This window comes from Pieris rapae, chromosome 13 (assembly GCF_905147795.1).
Source record: "Pieris rapae chromosome 13, ilPieRapa1.1, whole genome shotgun sequence".
NCBI classification, from domain to species: domain Eukaryota; kingdom Metazoa; phylum Arthropoda; class Insecta; order Lepidoptera; family Pieridae; genus Pieris; species Pieris rapae.
In genome coordinates this window covers 9,493,046-9,510,793 of record NC_059521.1, presented here as the reverse complement: position 1 = coordinate 9,510,793, position 17,748 = coordinate 9,493,046, and the positions used below count along the sequence as shown (strand labels likewise).

The following is a 17,748-nucleotide window of genomic DNA, read 5'->3' as shown; positions in this document are numbered from 1 at the left end:
TAACTTTTTATTAGAACCCAGTTACATGACTGATTATTTTAGTTCAATAAAACAAATGCATATTATATAATGATAACGGTATTGTGGATATTATAAATTGTTTAAGGGCCTGTTTCACAATGTCTGGATAAGTTCCAAATAAGCTATTTGTTACTTATTGGTATGATAAATAGTATTTTTGCGTTTCACGACTGTCAGATAGCGCTATACGTCATGAAATTCGAAGTATCTTATTTGGAACTTTTATCTTTCGAATAATTCATGTGTTGCATAGCTATTTGGCACTTTATCCATACATTGTGAAACAGACCCTTATACTGCTTAATATTTAAACAGCGGATACAGAATGTAAGTACAAACAAAATACTGTGAAAGTTAGGATGTCTTTATTTTTGTATTCGGTGATTTTCTCGACTTTTTCCATACTATAAACAGACATTTCATAATATACAGAAGCGAGATGAATAATACACAAATTATTAACATGACATCTAAGCATAGGTACTGATACATTGCAATGTCGATTATCGGCGAGGTGTATGTGAAGTTTGGATATCGTGCAGCAAATTCCGTCCAATGTATTGCAGTATTAATGGCTGAGACTGGTCGATCATGCCACATTTTAGATATATTTTCGACCTGAGATTTGAACCTGTAAAGAAATCAATCATTGGACTATTGGAGTACTTATATTTAATTTGTTAGAACACGGCTATAATTGTGTATCGTAGCTAATTTCACAGCGTTATATTCTGCTGCAGAGGTTCAATCCATATTTCTGCTGCAGAAGTAGGCTATTCAGGGGGTTTGGCTGTGTTTCCCTAGCGGAGTTGGTACGTAATAAGTTTAAGGAATTATATATTATGGCACTATCCGGTCGATATATTCTTGTAGTCTAGTTGTATGTAGAAAAAAATACAAACGAGTTTAAGACAAATGGTGAGTTTCACCACTATTATACTCGAAACAAACCAAATCTTAGCGTACCACCAACCAGATAACATCTTTTCAGTTGGCGTTCATTGTGTGTCAAGTGTACATTTTATGATTACAGTTATTTTGAGTATCAAATACTAACCTGGGATTTAAAATGATTTTGAATTTTTCTAATAACAACTCCTTAGTGATAGCATTAAGATCCACTTGAACACCAAGACCCTTTTCTTCGATAGCAGCTGCGTTTGAAAATTGGTCTGCTGTGATTGGCATGCCGATAATGGGAACTCCATGATGTACAGCTTCTGTAGTTCCTAACTGTCCACAGTGTGAGAAGAATGCAATAACATTGGGATGTGCTAGAAGGATAAATTTAATTACAGTCAAAACAGTTTATGCAGATATCGATTAGAACACACCGGATATATAACTATACAATGGCCACATAATGCATGTTGTAACATCAATGCGACCTGCTGGCACCTTTGTAAATAAGTGTTTTGTACAACTATATTGTACATATTGTTAGAAACTAATATTTTTATTTTATATAGCTTATTTTTCATAACACATGACTAACCTACTCTAAATTTTCTCGTTAGGTGAATGTATGTAAAAATAGAGTGTATTTGACAGATAGTCCCGGCTAAATTCTATTGTATTACTTGTACTGTAGTATGTACTTAATAACGCCATAGGCTTTTACGACTATCGGCCTCTACGACCAAATATGAATAGTCCCTTCGATGTCGTTATAACAGATTTTAAATATAGTTTAAAAACCCCAAGCCGTGTTGCAGTAACGATAATGGTTCGAAACGCCAACAGCCGCCCGACGTGCAAACAGTCTGCTATCAATCGGTTTTTCTTTGTCCAACTAACACTTGTTCGTATGGCGCAATTTAATTATGTGATGATGTAATCATAAAATAATTATATAAGAAAGTATAAAAATTGATTATGATGATATGATTGATAATGTAATATGTATAACTTATATGTAAAATTCTACCATTTAATTATGTTAGATCTTTTATATGTGTTTTTCTCCTTACATTTATTTTAATATCGGCAATAGTCATAGTCATAGTCATAATATCTTTATTCATTTAGGTAAACATGTACACTTATGAACGTCAAGGAAAACAAATTAAATTAATTGTAAATTTACATTTACCACCAGTTCGCAAGTCAAGGGCGTAGAGCGGGTAAGAAGAACTGGCAAGAAACTTTCCACCACTCTTTTCAATCGTCAAGTTTTTAATACAAATTGTTTGAACTGGAGCAAATCAATCCCAATAATATGTTTATTAATGATATCACCAACTATAGTATGTATATATGTAATATGATTTACCTAATATGTCATTTTGAGGCATCCATTTAGACACATAAATAAAATCAGGATTATCAGGTATCTCTTTTTCCCATTTCCATACAACCCTGTGGGGTAATTCTTTCAAAGCTCCCAGTATTGCGTCAAAAGCTCTTCGTGGCATAGATGACCCATTCAGAATAGTTCCAAAGCTTATATAAATAACTCCATTTTTTGACTCTTCTATAAACTTTTTAAGGTCCTGTAAAAACATACGCCTGCTTATCATTTGTTTAATTGAAATCAGATGACGTTGATGAAGGTGTTAGAGCCCAATTCTCTTTATGATAGTATGTATTTAAAAGGCCAGAAACGCACACGCGGCCGTTAGTCATTGAAAGTGGCTAGGTATCACTTAACATCACAATATAAAACATGACATATATACAAATTGAAAAGCATTTAATACATTATTTATGTTCAGGTATAATGTATTTTTCATTAATATAGCACTTTCAACATATTTAACACTCTCTCTCTCACACACACACATACACCCTCTCACCTTACTCACAGGGAGAACACTTGAACACTCCACACCATAATACTACTTGTTAAATAGATTGTATGTTATAATTTATAAGATATTTGTTTTTCCAATGAGTTATGTTCTTGATGCTAGAGTTTTTATCTGATATATTTAAGTGGTTAGGCGTTATGCTGAAATACAGGTTCAGACCTAGTTCAGCGTCAGATAAACCTGACTAATATTGTTTATATAATTAGTGCAATTATATATAAGCTTTTCCTGTGAAACAAACTTGAAATATATTATTGTTATTATTATTATCACTTAACATAACATCAGGGGATCCTTCTGTCCGCTTTCAACATATTTTTAAATTAAAAATAATTGTTTATATACTTATATCTCAGAGCAGGTTTTATATTCCATGCTTCTTTTTAGAATTGTATTGAGAAGGCCAGGAATGCATTCGCGAGCTCTCTTGCATCCTCCTGCCAGATTGCCGTTTGTATAAAAAATACTTACCGTTGGTAATCTTTTTGCTTTGGCCACATGAAAACCCCCAACTTCAATGACGTTTGATGGTAGAATTTGTGTGCCACTAACAACAAAGTTTTGATATAGAAGCAAAAACTTTATCTTACGACTCAATTCTTCTATTGGAGGCACGTCATCGAAAAAATCTGCAATCACCCTGTCCTCACTTATGGAACAAACACGTTGCATTATTTTTATGTAATGGTAGGAAATTGTTCTTACAATTCGATCCAGGAAAGTAGGTTTCGATACGCCATTAAATATGTCATACAAAACATATGAAGGGTTGTATGGTACTCCGTATCGGTTATAGTGCCATGGTAACATGAGACCAGATGTCATGCCTACAACTGGTGCGTTTAGTTTGTATGCTATACTCAGCGGGCAATCAACATTAAACTGCTCCATCACTAACAGATCAAACGTTTGCTTAGACCTTAACAGGCTTTGAACCTCATCATCTTCAAGGATCAACCGACATGTGTAAGGTCCCATCACTGGCTGCAGGATTGTCAAAGAAAGAAGCTTGTGAAAGGAGGAAACGATAATTGGATGTCTGAACTCGAAGTACTTATTATCTTTTCCTAAATCGATGTCGTGGTAATTCTTCAACGGTTGCTTTTGAGGAAAGAAAGAAACAACTGTTACATTGTGGCCTCTCTTTGCTAGTTCTTGTAGATACACTTGGTAGACGTAAAAATGGCTTTTTCCAAGGAAAGGGAACACTCCGAGTATATTATACGAATTTACTTTGCAAACCAAAACGCATTTTAGTATTACAAGAGCCAATACTACGTTTAGTCTCATCGTGTTTAGCTGGAATAACTTATTTGTAACAAAAGTCGTGAAGATTCTTATCATTTTTATGTTAGTACTTAAATGTTTATAGCCTTCAATGATTTAAAATAGTAACACAAAGTCAGCTAAAACTTTTATTTGAGATGTACATTGTTGATTTTATAGCAAATTATTTATCCTTTTTCATGTTTTGTTTTCGTTTGATATTTGATACACCAAACTTTAAAATTAAAATGATGGTATTCTGAGCATTCGCCGCCAGCACCACATCTCCAAGGCATCGATCCTTTGCCGTTCCCGAGCCAGGATGGTCCACGTTTCTACTCCATACAGGAAGATAGGGAAAACTAGAACCCGTATCAGTCTTATTTTAGTTTTGATACCAATTCCTCTTTTCTTCCAGATGTTGCAAAAACGTATCGTGGCATCCTTAGCAATGCCGATCCGCCTTTTTATTTCGGGGACAAAACTGCCGTCGTTGGAGATCTAGGATCTAAGATATATAAAGCGGAATCCTGGAATGTTGCAAATGACACGTGGAAGCTTACTGGCTCGATCCACTAACATCAGTTTAGTTTTTGTTCTGTTCACTGCTAGACCTATGTTCGTACTTTCTAGCCATCCTTATTCTGTCGATACAAGTACATGGTAGGTCGGATCGGTGGAGTGGATAGAACTTAGAAAATCTTAAGATTTTCAGTTACAACATTTTTTTTTAATAATTAAAAAGCTATGTGATATGTTTTAAACATAGACATGTATATTTCAATATTATTTGTACGGTTTTATTTACTTTCTTTGGTTTATATTGATTATCAAATATGAACGTAAAGTGCAAAGAAATTGCATTCTATCCATTGCCAAAAATGGATTTTCTTCGTAGGGTTTGATTATTGAGATGCAGTTAGGAGATCGATCGACTGTCACTGTCTGATCTCAGATTGAAAACAATCGATCGATTGTGGATTAATTATTGCGTTAGGGCGTCAGAATAAGAAACTTGTTTCAATAGTTCTCCGCGATATGGGGAGATTTTATATAAGTCAGGCTTTAAAAATTACCTTCAGGATATTGATATCTATATATATAGATTTGGATATTTATATATATATATATATATGTATATATATACGGTTAAATTCATTCTTACACCTAACAGGTATAAGAATGATTTTACTAATATGTGTTTTAAGACATTTCAGTCTTTAGTTTTTGAGTAGCATATTAATAATAAAACTAAATTTAGATATCACTGACTTTTATTTTTCGGTTTCCTCCTTAAGCAATAGGAAATGTAAAGTATAGTACATCGTATTGCGGCTTTTATAAGCATGAAAATAAGTAATAATAGCAATATAAATACTGCTAAAACGTCAAAGCAGTAATACTGATATAATGGTACATTTAAAATGGGACTTCTAAATGTTGCGTTCGGATACCGAGCGACAAATTCCGTCCAAAATACAGAGGCGTTGAGAGATGAGACTGGCCTATCTCGGTACATCCTTGATAATATCTTCACGTTGCTTCTGAAACTGAATAAAAAACACTTCAACAGTTAAAATGTTACTTAAAAATAATAACAGGAGAACTCATTGTGATTAATGTGAACGGAAACGAGACCAAGCGGTTCTTATTTAAACGTTAGTATATTGGTAACGAAAACTATGTGGAAAAGGTCAAAAAGCGCTCCAATTCTTAAAACGGTGCTTCTTGAGCAATGAGAAACACAATGGGAGGGGGCGGTATGCTCCTTGTTCTATATAAAATCTATTAAATTACACATTTGTTTGAATTTTAATTCGTAGAAGGAATAAGTTTATTTTATTTTTCTACTGACCATAACTCCGTGGTAATTTCTATTTAATCTATACTAATATATAAAGAGGAAAGATTTGTATATAAGTATGTTTGTAATGAACAGGCTCAAAAAGTACTGGACCGATTAAAATTTATTTCACCGTTTGAATGCTACATTACCACTGATTAATATAGGCTTAATTTAATTGCTAGAAATGTTAGGTACCCTACTAAAACTACAAAAAGTTACCAAATGTAAAAAAAAACAGAATGTGTCCAGCCGTGCGAAGCCAGGACGGGCGGCTAGTGTGATATACATAATTATGTAACTTACAATTTTATAAAGCAATATATTTCGTTATATGTATAAAACAATAACATACGAATACCATTAAAATAATGTTTTACTACGAACGACGATTCAATAAAAAGAATGTGTGATACATAAAGTCACTTACTCGGGATCCAATATAGTTTTAAACTTCTTCATAAGATTCTCTTTGGTCAAATCATTAACAGCAGTCTGTACCCCCAGTCCACTTTCTTCAACGGCAGCAGCATTGGAAATCTGGTCTCCGAACATGGGTATTCCTAATACCGGTACTCCATAGTGTATTGCTTCAGTTATACCCACTTGTCCACAGTGGGAAAAGAATGCTACCACGTTTGGGTGAGCTGAAATTCAGTAGAAAAAATAATACAAAGATCGGTACAATAGTTCCTAGGATAAACACATTTGTGTATTAGCAAAACGTCACATGACACATAATTAAAAAAGCATAATGTCATAATAATAAACAGATCCTTTAGATTAAAAATGTAAAAAGAAACTGAAGATGGCCGTGATGTATGGTATATTGTGTTTGATTCGACGTCAGAGCTTAAACTACAGAAAGCATAAAATCAAACTCAAAATAACTTGATTCATAAAGGTAACCAACTACACTTACTTCTGAACGTCAACAGAAAAGATTTGACGACGATTTGAGAAATTGATTCTAATTTACTAAAAGTCTGTACAGGTAAGAACAAAAGGTCGCAGAACGGGCAAGAATAAGTGGCAAGAAACCCTACGCCACTCTTTTATAATAGCCAAGTTTTGAGTGATACACATTTTTAGAATTGAAGCAAATCGATCCCAAGGATTAGGATAAAAATTAATTGATTAATTAACATTTGAGAGTTTTGAACTTATAAGTGATGATTCTCTTATTTTGCTTGGGAGTCGTCAAACGAATACAATTTGAGATTTGAACAATTTCCATATGAGTGGTTTATCATCAGACGCCTGGCTTAGATTAGTTCTGTTTGGAGTAATATACTGGTGAAAGTCACCATTTGATTTTTAAAATCGTTTATATTTTTGTACATACAACAAGGCTTTATTGCCCCGATAGTATCATTATATTTGATTCCTTAAACTTATTACGTTTACTTACCGTCTTGTTATTAAACCTTACCTAATATATCATTTTGTGGCAACCATTTAGATGAATATATCTTTTTCATTTCAAACGGTAAATTGTCATTATCCCATTTCCATATAACTCTTTGTGGTAGCTCTTCTAACACGTCCAAAATAGCTTGTAACTTATATTTTGACAACGAAGTTGCCTTTATCATTGACCCGAAACTTATATAAATCACACCATGTTTGGATTCTTCTATGAATCGTTTTAAGTCCTAGGGAAATAAAGTGTAAAATATGGCTATTGTATCAGCCCTTAAAGAAAATTTTACATATAACAATTGCAACAAACAATGTGATAAGAATTAAGAAAGTATTGGATAACCAGGCTTCGATTCCACAGATAAGTTATTCTGAGTGGTAACAAAAAGTACCTACATATATGGGTGGGCAAACTAGATTACTAGTTAGAAGTTAGTAGAAATAAAAGTTGTATGGGTGTATGTGAGTGTGAGTGAGTGAGTGTTGAGAGTGTGTGTGTGTGGATATATTGTATCAGGTAGACGCCACGTTTCAAAAAGTTCTTTTATTAGGTACATACTATAAATGGGTAATTCTATAACAACAATTAACGAAAAGCAATTCAGATATCAGCTAAAAACGGATAAGTATGTCTTACTGGTTACTTACTTTTGGTAAAGTCTTTGGTTCGAGTACATGATGACCAGCCACTTCAATAACGTTCGAGGGTAGAAGCAGTGCACTATTTAAAACAAAATGCTGGTATAATAGAAGGAATTTTATATTCTTTTCTAACTCCTTTATTGGTGGAATATTTGGGAAATACTGTCTTAAATAGTATTCATCAAGGAACTGACTAGCAAAGTCAACCATGTAGTTGATGTAAATACCAATTAACGTTCTTTCCACTCTCTCGAATAACGTGCCCCTTGTTCTGCCACCCAACACCTGATTTCTAGTATACGAGGGATTATCTGGTACTCCGTAGCGTTTATAATGCTGTGGCATTAAAGAGTTTGCTGTTATACCCACAACTGGAGCACCAAGTTCGTAAGCCAATCCCAAACTACAATCACTGTTGAATTGTTCGACGAGAACAACATCAAAGTTTTTTCGATATTTCCAAAGATCTTGAACGCCTTGATTGTCTAGTAGTGTCTTGCAGGATGCCGCTCCCGTATAAACTAACACAACTCCAGCCACCAACACCGTTAAATATGATGGAGTAGTGACTGGAACCCAGTTTTGAAACTCCTTTTCAGACAGTATGATTTCATTTAAGTTTTTGAGGGGCTTTTCTTGTGGATAATGAGATATGAGGGTAACGTTGTTACCTCTTCGAGCCAGTTCTTTGAAGAAGGGTAGAAATGCAACATGATGGCTTCTTCCGGGATATGGTAGAACAGCTAAAATGTTGTGTGCTTGTATGTGATTTAAGTATATTAATGCAGTAATACATACTCGTATGTAAGCCGGCATTTTTCCGACGTTAGAATTGCAACTATTAAAATTTATTTGTAACATTAACGCCGTGACGAGGTTGCAATATTATTACATTTTTATCTATTCCTACGTTATGTTATTCGTGTTTTATGTTCTCCTTTCAATGAATGTTTGATAATAAAAATACAATTGTTCTTAAAATGTATATTAAAAGTATGATAAATTAACAAAACCAGTCTAGTTGATAGTCAATTAAGTACCTTATGGTAGGAAATTGTTAGTTCCTTTGAGAGTGAACGAAATATACATAACTTATTCAAATTTTACACTTTTTGAGCCCTTTACATCACTTTTGTCAATTTGTATAGTGACATCACTCTGGCAACAACAACAACATACACTCAAAAGTTTCATAACAACAAAGGCAAGTATGTAAAGAACAGCCCCAACGAATGCTAAAACATCTAACTGCATTTGTTGGTACCAAGGTACGGTGGTAGATGTCGCTACTAAGTTAGGTGTTCCCTGATATCTAGCTACGTATTCAATCCAATAGATGGCAGTTTCAAGCGGTGACATAGGACGATCGCGCCACATCCGTGAGACAGTCTTTGCCCGATCTTGTGTCCTGAAACAATTTATATTACTTTATCGTATAAAGATTTAAGGCCAGCAACGCCATCGCGAGCCCTCTAGCATCCATGGGCGGCAGTATCACTTAACATCAAGTGAGCCTCCTGCCCATGTGCACCCTGTTCTATAAAAAAAAAAGAATAATAATCAGACTTCATAATCGCTTATATGTGTTTATAGAAATTCTATTATTTATTGTATCAAAATCAAATCATATCAAGATATAATTATATGATTATGATACATTTTGAACTTCTTCATGTGGACATCCTGAGTGTTCATCGCATTTTGTATAGAATTGGGAAATAATAAGCGAATCAGAATTTTTTTTTAATATTAAACTTAGCACCTGTACAACTGGTACAGGGGAATGTTAAATATGTATTTAAATTGTCAGGAGTATCTGTATAATATATTAATATATTTAGTGTATGTATCAACTCTATCTGGATGTCTGCACCAAGGTAACAACATGGTATCGGGTTATCCACGATAATAAAGGTTTTACAAAGGTTTCGCCAGTGTGAGAGGAAGTAAGAAACACCTACATATTTTAAAACAGAAATATATGATTTGTGTAAGTATTTGACAAGCATTTCTAAAAATATATTGTCTCGCTAAATATATTTCTAATAGTCATCTTGAAACTTTTACTAACTTTATATCAGATTATATTTAGCTCGTACAGGCAAGCCAATAACTGAACACCATAAATAAAATACGTACCTTTTATCTAATACATCATTTATCGCGTCCAACAGATACTCCTTGTTCAAGTTCTCGTAAGGAACGATTGTTGCCATTCCAGCATCAACCAAAGCAGCTGCATTGCCATACTGGTCTCCAAACAATGGAATTGCAATGACTGGTACACCTGCATCCAAGGCTTCAATCGTGCTTAAAGTACCAGCATGTGAGATGAAAGCTTTTACGTTGATATGTTCTGGAAAAAATAAGAAGTTCTTTAATCTGGAGTGGAGCTAGAGGTTTCCTGTTCGTTCGAATCCCAGCTGTGCAGCAGTAGAACTTCTACGATAAACATTGAGAAAGGCAAATATGTAATAATAATAATTTATTTGCAAGAATGTTATGGTTGTACAATCTAAAGTTTATTAATAATAAAACCTATGTAATACAGTATATAACATAGTAGATAAAAAAGATACAGTCTAAATTCGTAATTTAGTTCTTTGTACTATTAAAACCAATAGTTTGGGTAACAACACATATCTCTGTTTAAGACTTATCAATGCAATTTCTGTGTAAACATCCTGTTAAGACAAATTTGCAGGCATTTATGTGTATTTTTTTATATTATAAAAATCATCCTAACGATTTATTTTAATTTAAATCATTTATTAGTATACACTTTGTTACCTAATACAAAGCATACATATGAAAAAACAGTTACATAAGGCGATCTAATCGCTACGAAGTGATTTCTTCCAGGCAACCCAAGTAAGGAAAAATGAAAAATAACACAATAATTCAAATAAAGTAATTCTAAAAACACAATATTAATATAAACAAAAATGTAAAAGCTAACCTTGGGGTTAATGAGTCACAATTAATACATATATAAGCCAGTATTTTATTTTTCATAACATAAATAAAAGGGCAATGAACTTTGATACCAAACTCAAGTCTAACACAATGACATGTTGACGTCTACTTCAACTTTCAAGGTATTGAACTGGTCTATGATAAAATATAATTAGCTTATTTTTGTTTTTTTTTTGTTTTCATATGTTCTTCTTTATTATTGTCCTTTTCACTGTTCAGTATGTTTTGATTGCTTTGCTCTTAGTTTTTATTCATAGTTTCATTTCGTCTCACTCTCTTTGCACTACTTATATTTATCTCTCACAGAGGTTGCCGAGAAGTGATCGCTCGAAAACAATAAGGCTTTTCATTTAAAAAAAATTCAGAGCTTTATATTTGCAAAGTCTTTGTTATATCTAAATGAGTACACAAAATATTGTCCCATCGCTAAGTTTAATATCTGCTTCATAATTCATTTGTTTTTCTAATAAGTGACCAGGCAGGTATTAGGTACATAATATCTGACACGCTGTCGACTTTTTGGGTCAATGTATGTAGAGTGTTAAAGTGAAAACGGGGAAAGTTCATTCGTAATCAGCTGGGGATAATAAATAAATATAATAATAAATAAAAAGTTTCTTTATTTGACCCAAAAACAAATACTACATTACATATATTACAACATTCATTGTGGTCAACCGTATATATCTAGGGATATATATAGGGATCCTCATGATGTATTGTCCCAAGTTATTAAACGGATAATTTTGCCGTTTCACTATATATTACCAACTTTAATGATTAGTTGCAAAGACAATTTTACTATCACATTATATTTTTTAAGGTCCTTAGAGGTACAATATATAATGCGGAAATGTTGGATAGACTGGGGCTGCGTGAGCCAAATAACACTCGGCGTGGTAAACGATAGCAATTGCTTCGGGCGCGTACTAACTTACTCAGATACCATTAACGCGTGTCTTGCGCTCCCTAAATATTATTGCTGGTGAGACAGATGTTTTTAGTTGCACACTGGCTGAATTCACAAGAATTGCATTATTTAAAAGTTTTTACTTGTTATGTTTTTATTATGTTTTAGTTTAGTTTTCTATTGTATTATTAAGTTACTGTAAAAATGAAAATCAGGAAAATAAATAAGTAGCAGGAAAAATGTTATCGGCATTTATTTTTTTTATTGTTTAGCCTATTCTAAGACTTACATAAAATATAATAACAAAATTACTTTATTATACGACGGTACTTAAACCCGTAATACTGGCGGGTATTTGAAAATAAATCCTGAAACATTCTATGTAATATTCATAGTAATATGAAATTGAATATCAGCGGTACTCACTTAAGATATCATATTGAGGCAGCCATCTCATAGTCATAACGTTTCTTGGCAGATTCTCCACGATGCCTCCATCCCATTTCCACAACACTCTAAGAGGCAATTTACCAAATGTTGATAGCAGTTCATTTAATTTATCGCTCGGTAGTGTCGAGTCCTTTACTGTTGAACCTAAGTTCATGTAAATTACACCATGTTCTGCTTCAGTTAGGAACCGCTCAATATCCTGAAATATATATTATAACTATACATTGTGAAACAGGTATACATTTATATCAATCATAAGAGCGTTCCAAATTTTAAAAGCAACGCACTCGCGAGCCCTCTGGCATTGAGTGTCCATGGGCAGCGGTATCACTTAACATATAACGGTAACATCAGGCGAGCTTCCTGCCCGTTTGCCCCCTCATCAATAAATCATTTCTGTAGTTGCAAAAAAAATTGTTTAATGTTATTACCTAAATGAAATCCTAAATTAAAATAAACCAAAGTTGACTGGTAGGCGGAACAAAGTTCGCCGGGTCAGCTAATATATATATAACAGTATATGTTTAACAGGCCTAAGCGAGTCTAATTCAGATTTAAGTCTTAGTAAAAGTGGGCGAATGATATAATAAATAGAAATGAGTTGCTCCAGCATATTTATTAATAAATGTCGCTAACAGTCTTCGTTTAGTAAAATATTAATACTGTGACAAGTGTGAACGCATCCAAAAATAATAATCATATTGCGTGTTACAATATGTAGTTGGTGCTCTTATTTATCTATTTCTTAACACTAATACTTATTTTTAATTTTATTTTATTTACTTTACACTTTTACATAGCACTTAATGAAGTGTTGTTAGTAGTTAAGTCATGACTTACACTGCTAACTTTTACTACTATTATTATTATCTTTTCTACTAAATATTCTTATTATTTTTTGCGACTGAGGCGCAAACTAGCCGCTGTAGTCTCTGGCAGAATGACCAGAGCTGTGGAACAGTCTGCTCCTCAGCATAATGCTGAGTCTGGGCCAATTACAACTACAACACACACGCATAACACACATAAAACGTACCTTGTTATTTAAAAGGAAAAAATTGTTATCTCATTATTTTTTCTTTTTGATTATTGTTATTTTGTTAGTAATAAATGTTATGTCTATGTCTTTAGCGCCAAAAATATCTTTTTATATACATTGTATTACACTTAATTAATAAGGAAAAATATCTCGATATTCTTTGTGTTTTTTTACGTGTGAAGAAACAAAACAACAACTCTTGTTTACGATTATTATTTACAATGTCTAGAGTAGATAACACAGTATAAACTAATATTAATTTCAAGCCAGTTACGGTAGGTAATTACTTACCGTGGGAATAATCTTGGGAGGCCTGATGTGTATACCTCCAATATCAATTACGTTGTCTGACCGAGCCACCCCGCCGAAAACGGATTGGTGTGTATTTACAAACACTAGGCTTGCGTTAGAAGCGATGCTCTCCAACGTAGGAAGATTGTCTCCCAAATATTTGTACAAATAAACGTGATCCGTCACTTGCGATCCAATATAGTATACCCATTGGGTAATGTAATACAACACAAAACTCTTCAAACGCTCGAAAAACCAGGGCTGCCGTCCGTACTGCAACAGCGACTGAGGGACATGAGCTGAATTGAAATTGATCCCAAGTCTATTGAAATGCCAGGGATGAATCGGCTGTGGATTGAAAGCGATGTATGGTGCACTCAAATTTGCTGCCAAAGCGAGAGCGCAGTCACTGTTATAAGATTCAACGACTATAACATCGAATCGAGGTCGTGTTCTTATCAATTCATTCACCTCACTATTGTCCATTAGCATTTTACAGTCATCGTTACCGGCTTTAGTCGACACCAGCGTCTCAAATGGAAGCCGCGACACTTCATTCACTATCACTGACTCGAAAGAGTAACTACGCACAATTTTCTGGTTAGTGCTGAGCGAAATATGTTTGTAAATGTTCGATGTATCCAGTTGAAAGTGGCTTATTAAAGTCACATTTTGATTACGGCTCGTTAACTCACTAAACAGTCCTTTGTATGTCAGGTAGTTGTTGCGGTCTGCTGATGGAAATACACCGAGTATTCTATAACCTTGTACGACAAACAGTTGGGCGATTAAAAATAACAGGAACGAATATTTCGACATATTAAACGTTCGTTTTGCTTCGCGGCACCGATGTTACTAGGTAAATGTTTAAGGTATGTCACTGCGTATCCAATAATAGGACGGTATGAAGTAATCGGATGACGGTGTAGCTGTCGTAATACTCAAAAATATTCGATGACCGCGCGTCATTGAACGTGACCCCGTTAGTAACGCGTGCTGCGAAACCAGTCGAGAAATGCCGACTGAATGTAGGTTTTATGGAAAAGAAAGTTACGCGTTGTTTTGACTAACACAGTAGTGGGGAATTTACATTACTCGTGATTTTAAATATTTGAAAAAAATTCCATGAACTTTAAAATTAAAAACTTTGTTTTGCAGGCTCTTAATGTGGTTTAAGTTTTCATTTTGTTTTGTTTATTGCTGTTGTTGTTATTTTTATCTTTTAGTTATTATTATATCTTTTCTGTTTATTTTTTTAAAATTTATTAATTTATTTACCTTTGATATATTGCTTATGTTCTAATGTAATTGATGTGTATGTGCACATGTGTTTTTTTTTAATTTGTGAAGTCAGATATTCTTGTATTTTTGAGACATAATATCTACACATTGTTTTTTAATGTATATGTATAAATAAATCAAAGAAGCGTTTAAGACGTTATAATTAATGTATTATAAATTCAAACAATAGGTTTAAAGTCCGCTAGTTGTACCTGCCGAGTTACCTTTGCATATTTTATACGGCCCGTAATTTTCTTCATTATTTTAGTCGAAACTTCAATGTCATAATATGACGTAATTATGTGCTTCTAATATTATTCAAAGCGTTTTGAAACTTTTTACTTTTCAATATGAATTATATAATTTGATTTTTTAGTGCCTACAAACCTACAAACCTAGTTCTCTAATACAATTTGAAGGTATTTAAGTATTGTTGACAAAGACAACGTTATTGTTTTAATTTTTGGTTTGTCTATCAATAAACTATAGAACTGAAAAATATAAAATGCTTTGCTTGTATGGTTATGTCATTTAAAACCTCGCATGATATCTTCACATATGCAGTCTCACGCCAGATTATACATAAAAAAATATGAGGTAACAGGACAAAATATATTTATTTTAAGAAAACACTTTTTACCGGATTGAAGCTTTGTATTTTTATTGTAAACTTATAATTAGTTAACATAATTTTAAACTTATCCGACGTTTCTTTACAGAGTGCGTGGTGACGATGACAACGTCGTGTAAAAGTTATGTTAATTGAAAAGACAATACTTGATTTATTTGATAAAAGCAATATACACAAGAACAGCAGCACCATTCATTTTCAGTCATTCTATTTAATAATAATACCCTTTATTGTTGTAGCCTAAATTACTTCTCCTAGTAAATAGAAATGTGAAGTATTAAAAACACTATTAATTTATCGGCAAGCTGGTTAGTATCTATTTTACAGCTTGTCTTTGGACATAGGCCTCCTCTAAGAGCTTCCTCTCTTCTCCGCTTAGCCACATAAAAAAAATATGTTTATTTTGGAATATAAGATACGGATAGCACTCCATGTTATTAAATTTGAATGGGCATCCCTACTCATCGGCAAATAATACATTAATATACATTCTTTTAATATACAGAGGGCCATCTGCTATACTCATATCATCTTCCCATTTTTTTATTTGTCTTCTACGTTTTCTTTTGTCTAAGCGAGGAAGTCATTCCTCTTTTTTCTTTGTCTTCTCTAATAATGTATGCTGTCCATTTCCATTTCAAACTTTTACTCGAGAACAGCATATGTAAACTTTGTCATATCTTTTATTTCTTCTAGTTTTATTCAATTCAATTTCAGACCTAGGACACTCTACTACATATACTATAATAAAGAACCAAAATTACTCATACGAAACTGTGTTTGTTTGCTTTCTTATAGTCGATGAAAAATACACTAACATAGTAAATGCAATGTGCATTGTATGTGTAACAATGCTCAAAGTAGGTCAACTGAACATCATTAATTGATATCTTGTGACCCATTTAAAAGATACTAGTTAATGCCCGCGACTGAGACTTTCTTTGTGGAGTTTTAACCGCGGCAGCTGGTTCCACATAGGGCTTCCACATATGGGCGGTCCGCTCCACAGGCTTTCTTGCAAGAAAGAGCAAGAGAAAGAGATTATATTAATTATTCGCAAGTTCGCGGGTGTGTCAGACAAGAATAAGAAACATTATGGCAGAGAGTGGCACGGTGCAGGCAGGAATGGTGGGATTTTCCGGGGCTTTGACAAAAAAAGGCAAAAAGGCTTTGACCCAAAACGAATGAATGGAACGATAAAATGATCTGAGATAAAAGACTTCTATACTTGTTTTTCTTTCTTAATTTCCTTGTAGGATCAGCCACAATGTTTCTCGAGAATTAAATCATGTGTAACACAAAAATTACACTAATCCTATAGTTTTAAAATCAGCAACAAACCTATTTTAAAATTACTAAATAAAAAGTAAAATTAAGAAAATCTGATGTTGGGGGGATAAAACTTCTAAATGCACAAAATGAAAAACACATCAGCACCTAGAACACTCTATTATCTTCGAATTTGTACGGCATTAGTTTCAAGTTCGGAACCCGAATAAAAATGTAATTACAAGGAACTTCGAGGTACTTAAATATAGATTTACCCTTTGTAGGGAGAGTTGAGGTGTGAGATCCATCATACCGCGATTGTGGAGATCTCAATTATTCCCTCTCAGATAACATCATTCATTTTTCATGTTTGACGCCTTTTCCCGAAGAAATGTAAGCGTATTTATTGTGTGATTCAATTTGAATTATTTCTTTGGCATTTCTCGGTTTTTCGTGTTTTTTTGTATGATGTTTTTATAGAAAATATTTTGAAAAATGTTTCAAGTAGCTAATGCTTTGTATTTTTATTAAAGTGAATTTATATGGGACTAATAATTTTTATATTTATTTATTGATAAGGATCATTTAAATATTCGTCCGACTTATTAAAAGTTTTATTGATTGGTTTTCGTTTTACGAGAGCTTGGAATTTATTTAGTAATAATTCAGTAATTTCGCTTGGGAGTTTGTTCTAAAAGAAATACAATTTCCATATAAGGAGCGATTTATCTTCTGGATTCCGGTTGGTCGTACGCTTAAATTAGTTATGTATGTTTCGAGTATTATATTGGTGAAAGTCACCATTTGTTTTTAAATAGTTTATATTTTTACATACAAGGCTTCAAGAATATATTGACCAGATAGTGTCATGACATTTAATTCCTTAAACTAATTCCG

At 33.3% G+C, this 17,748-nt stretch overlaps 3 protein-coding genes across 3 annotated transcripts; all 3 read right to left on the bottom strand.

Moving 5' to 3' along the window:
- Positions 1-367: 367 nt before the first annotated feature.
- Positions 368-3,503, bottom strand: LOC110995915 (UDP-glycosyltransferase UGT5-like). Its single transcript, XM_045630865.1, has 4 exons — positions 3,303-3,503; positions 2,294-2,513; positions 1,079-1,295; positions 368-652 (listed from the first exon to the last, which is right to left on the bottom strand). Exons 1-4 carry the CDS (start codon positions 3,501-3,503, stop codon positions 376-378), a joined length of 915 nt encoding a protein of 304 aa, XP_045486821.1. The 3' UTR covers positions 368-375.
- Positions 3,504-5,353: 1,850 nt separating this feature from the next.
- On the bottom strand, positions 5,354-8,835 carry LOC110995916 (UDP-glycosyltransferase UGT5-like). Its single transcript, XM_045630787.1, has 4 exons — positions 8,011-8,835; positions 7,373-7,595; positions 6,371-6,587; positions 5,354-5,647 (listed from the first exon to the last, which is right to left on the bottom strand). Exons 1-4 carry the CDS (start codon positions 8,818-8,820, stop codon positions 5,362-5,364), a joined length of 1,536 nt encoding a protein of 511 aa, XP_045486743.1. The 5' UTR covers positions 8,821-8,835; the 3' UTR covers positions 5,354-5,361.
- A 138-nt stretch (positions 8,836-8,973) lies between these two features.
- LOC110995909 (UDP-glucosyltransferase 2) lies at positions 8,974-14,680 on the bottom strand. The gene is made up of 4 exons (XM_022263316.2): positions 13,671-14,680; positions 12,317-12,539; positions 10,144-10,360; positions 8,974-9,412 (listed from the first exon to the last, which is right to left on the bottom strand). Exons 1-4 carry the CDS (start codon positions 14,487-14,489, stop codon positions 9,097-9,099), a joined length of 1,575 nt encoding a protein of 524 aa, XP_022119008.2. The 5' UTR covers positions 14,490-14,680; the 3' UTR covers positions 8,974-9,096.
- Positions 14,681-17,748: the final 3,068 nt, after the last annotated feature.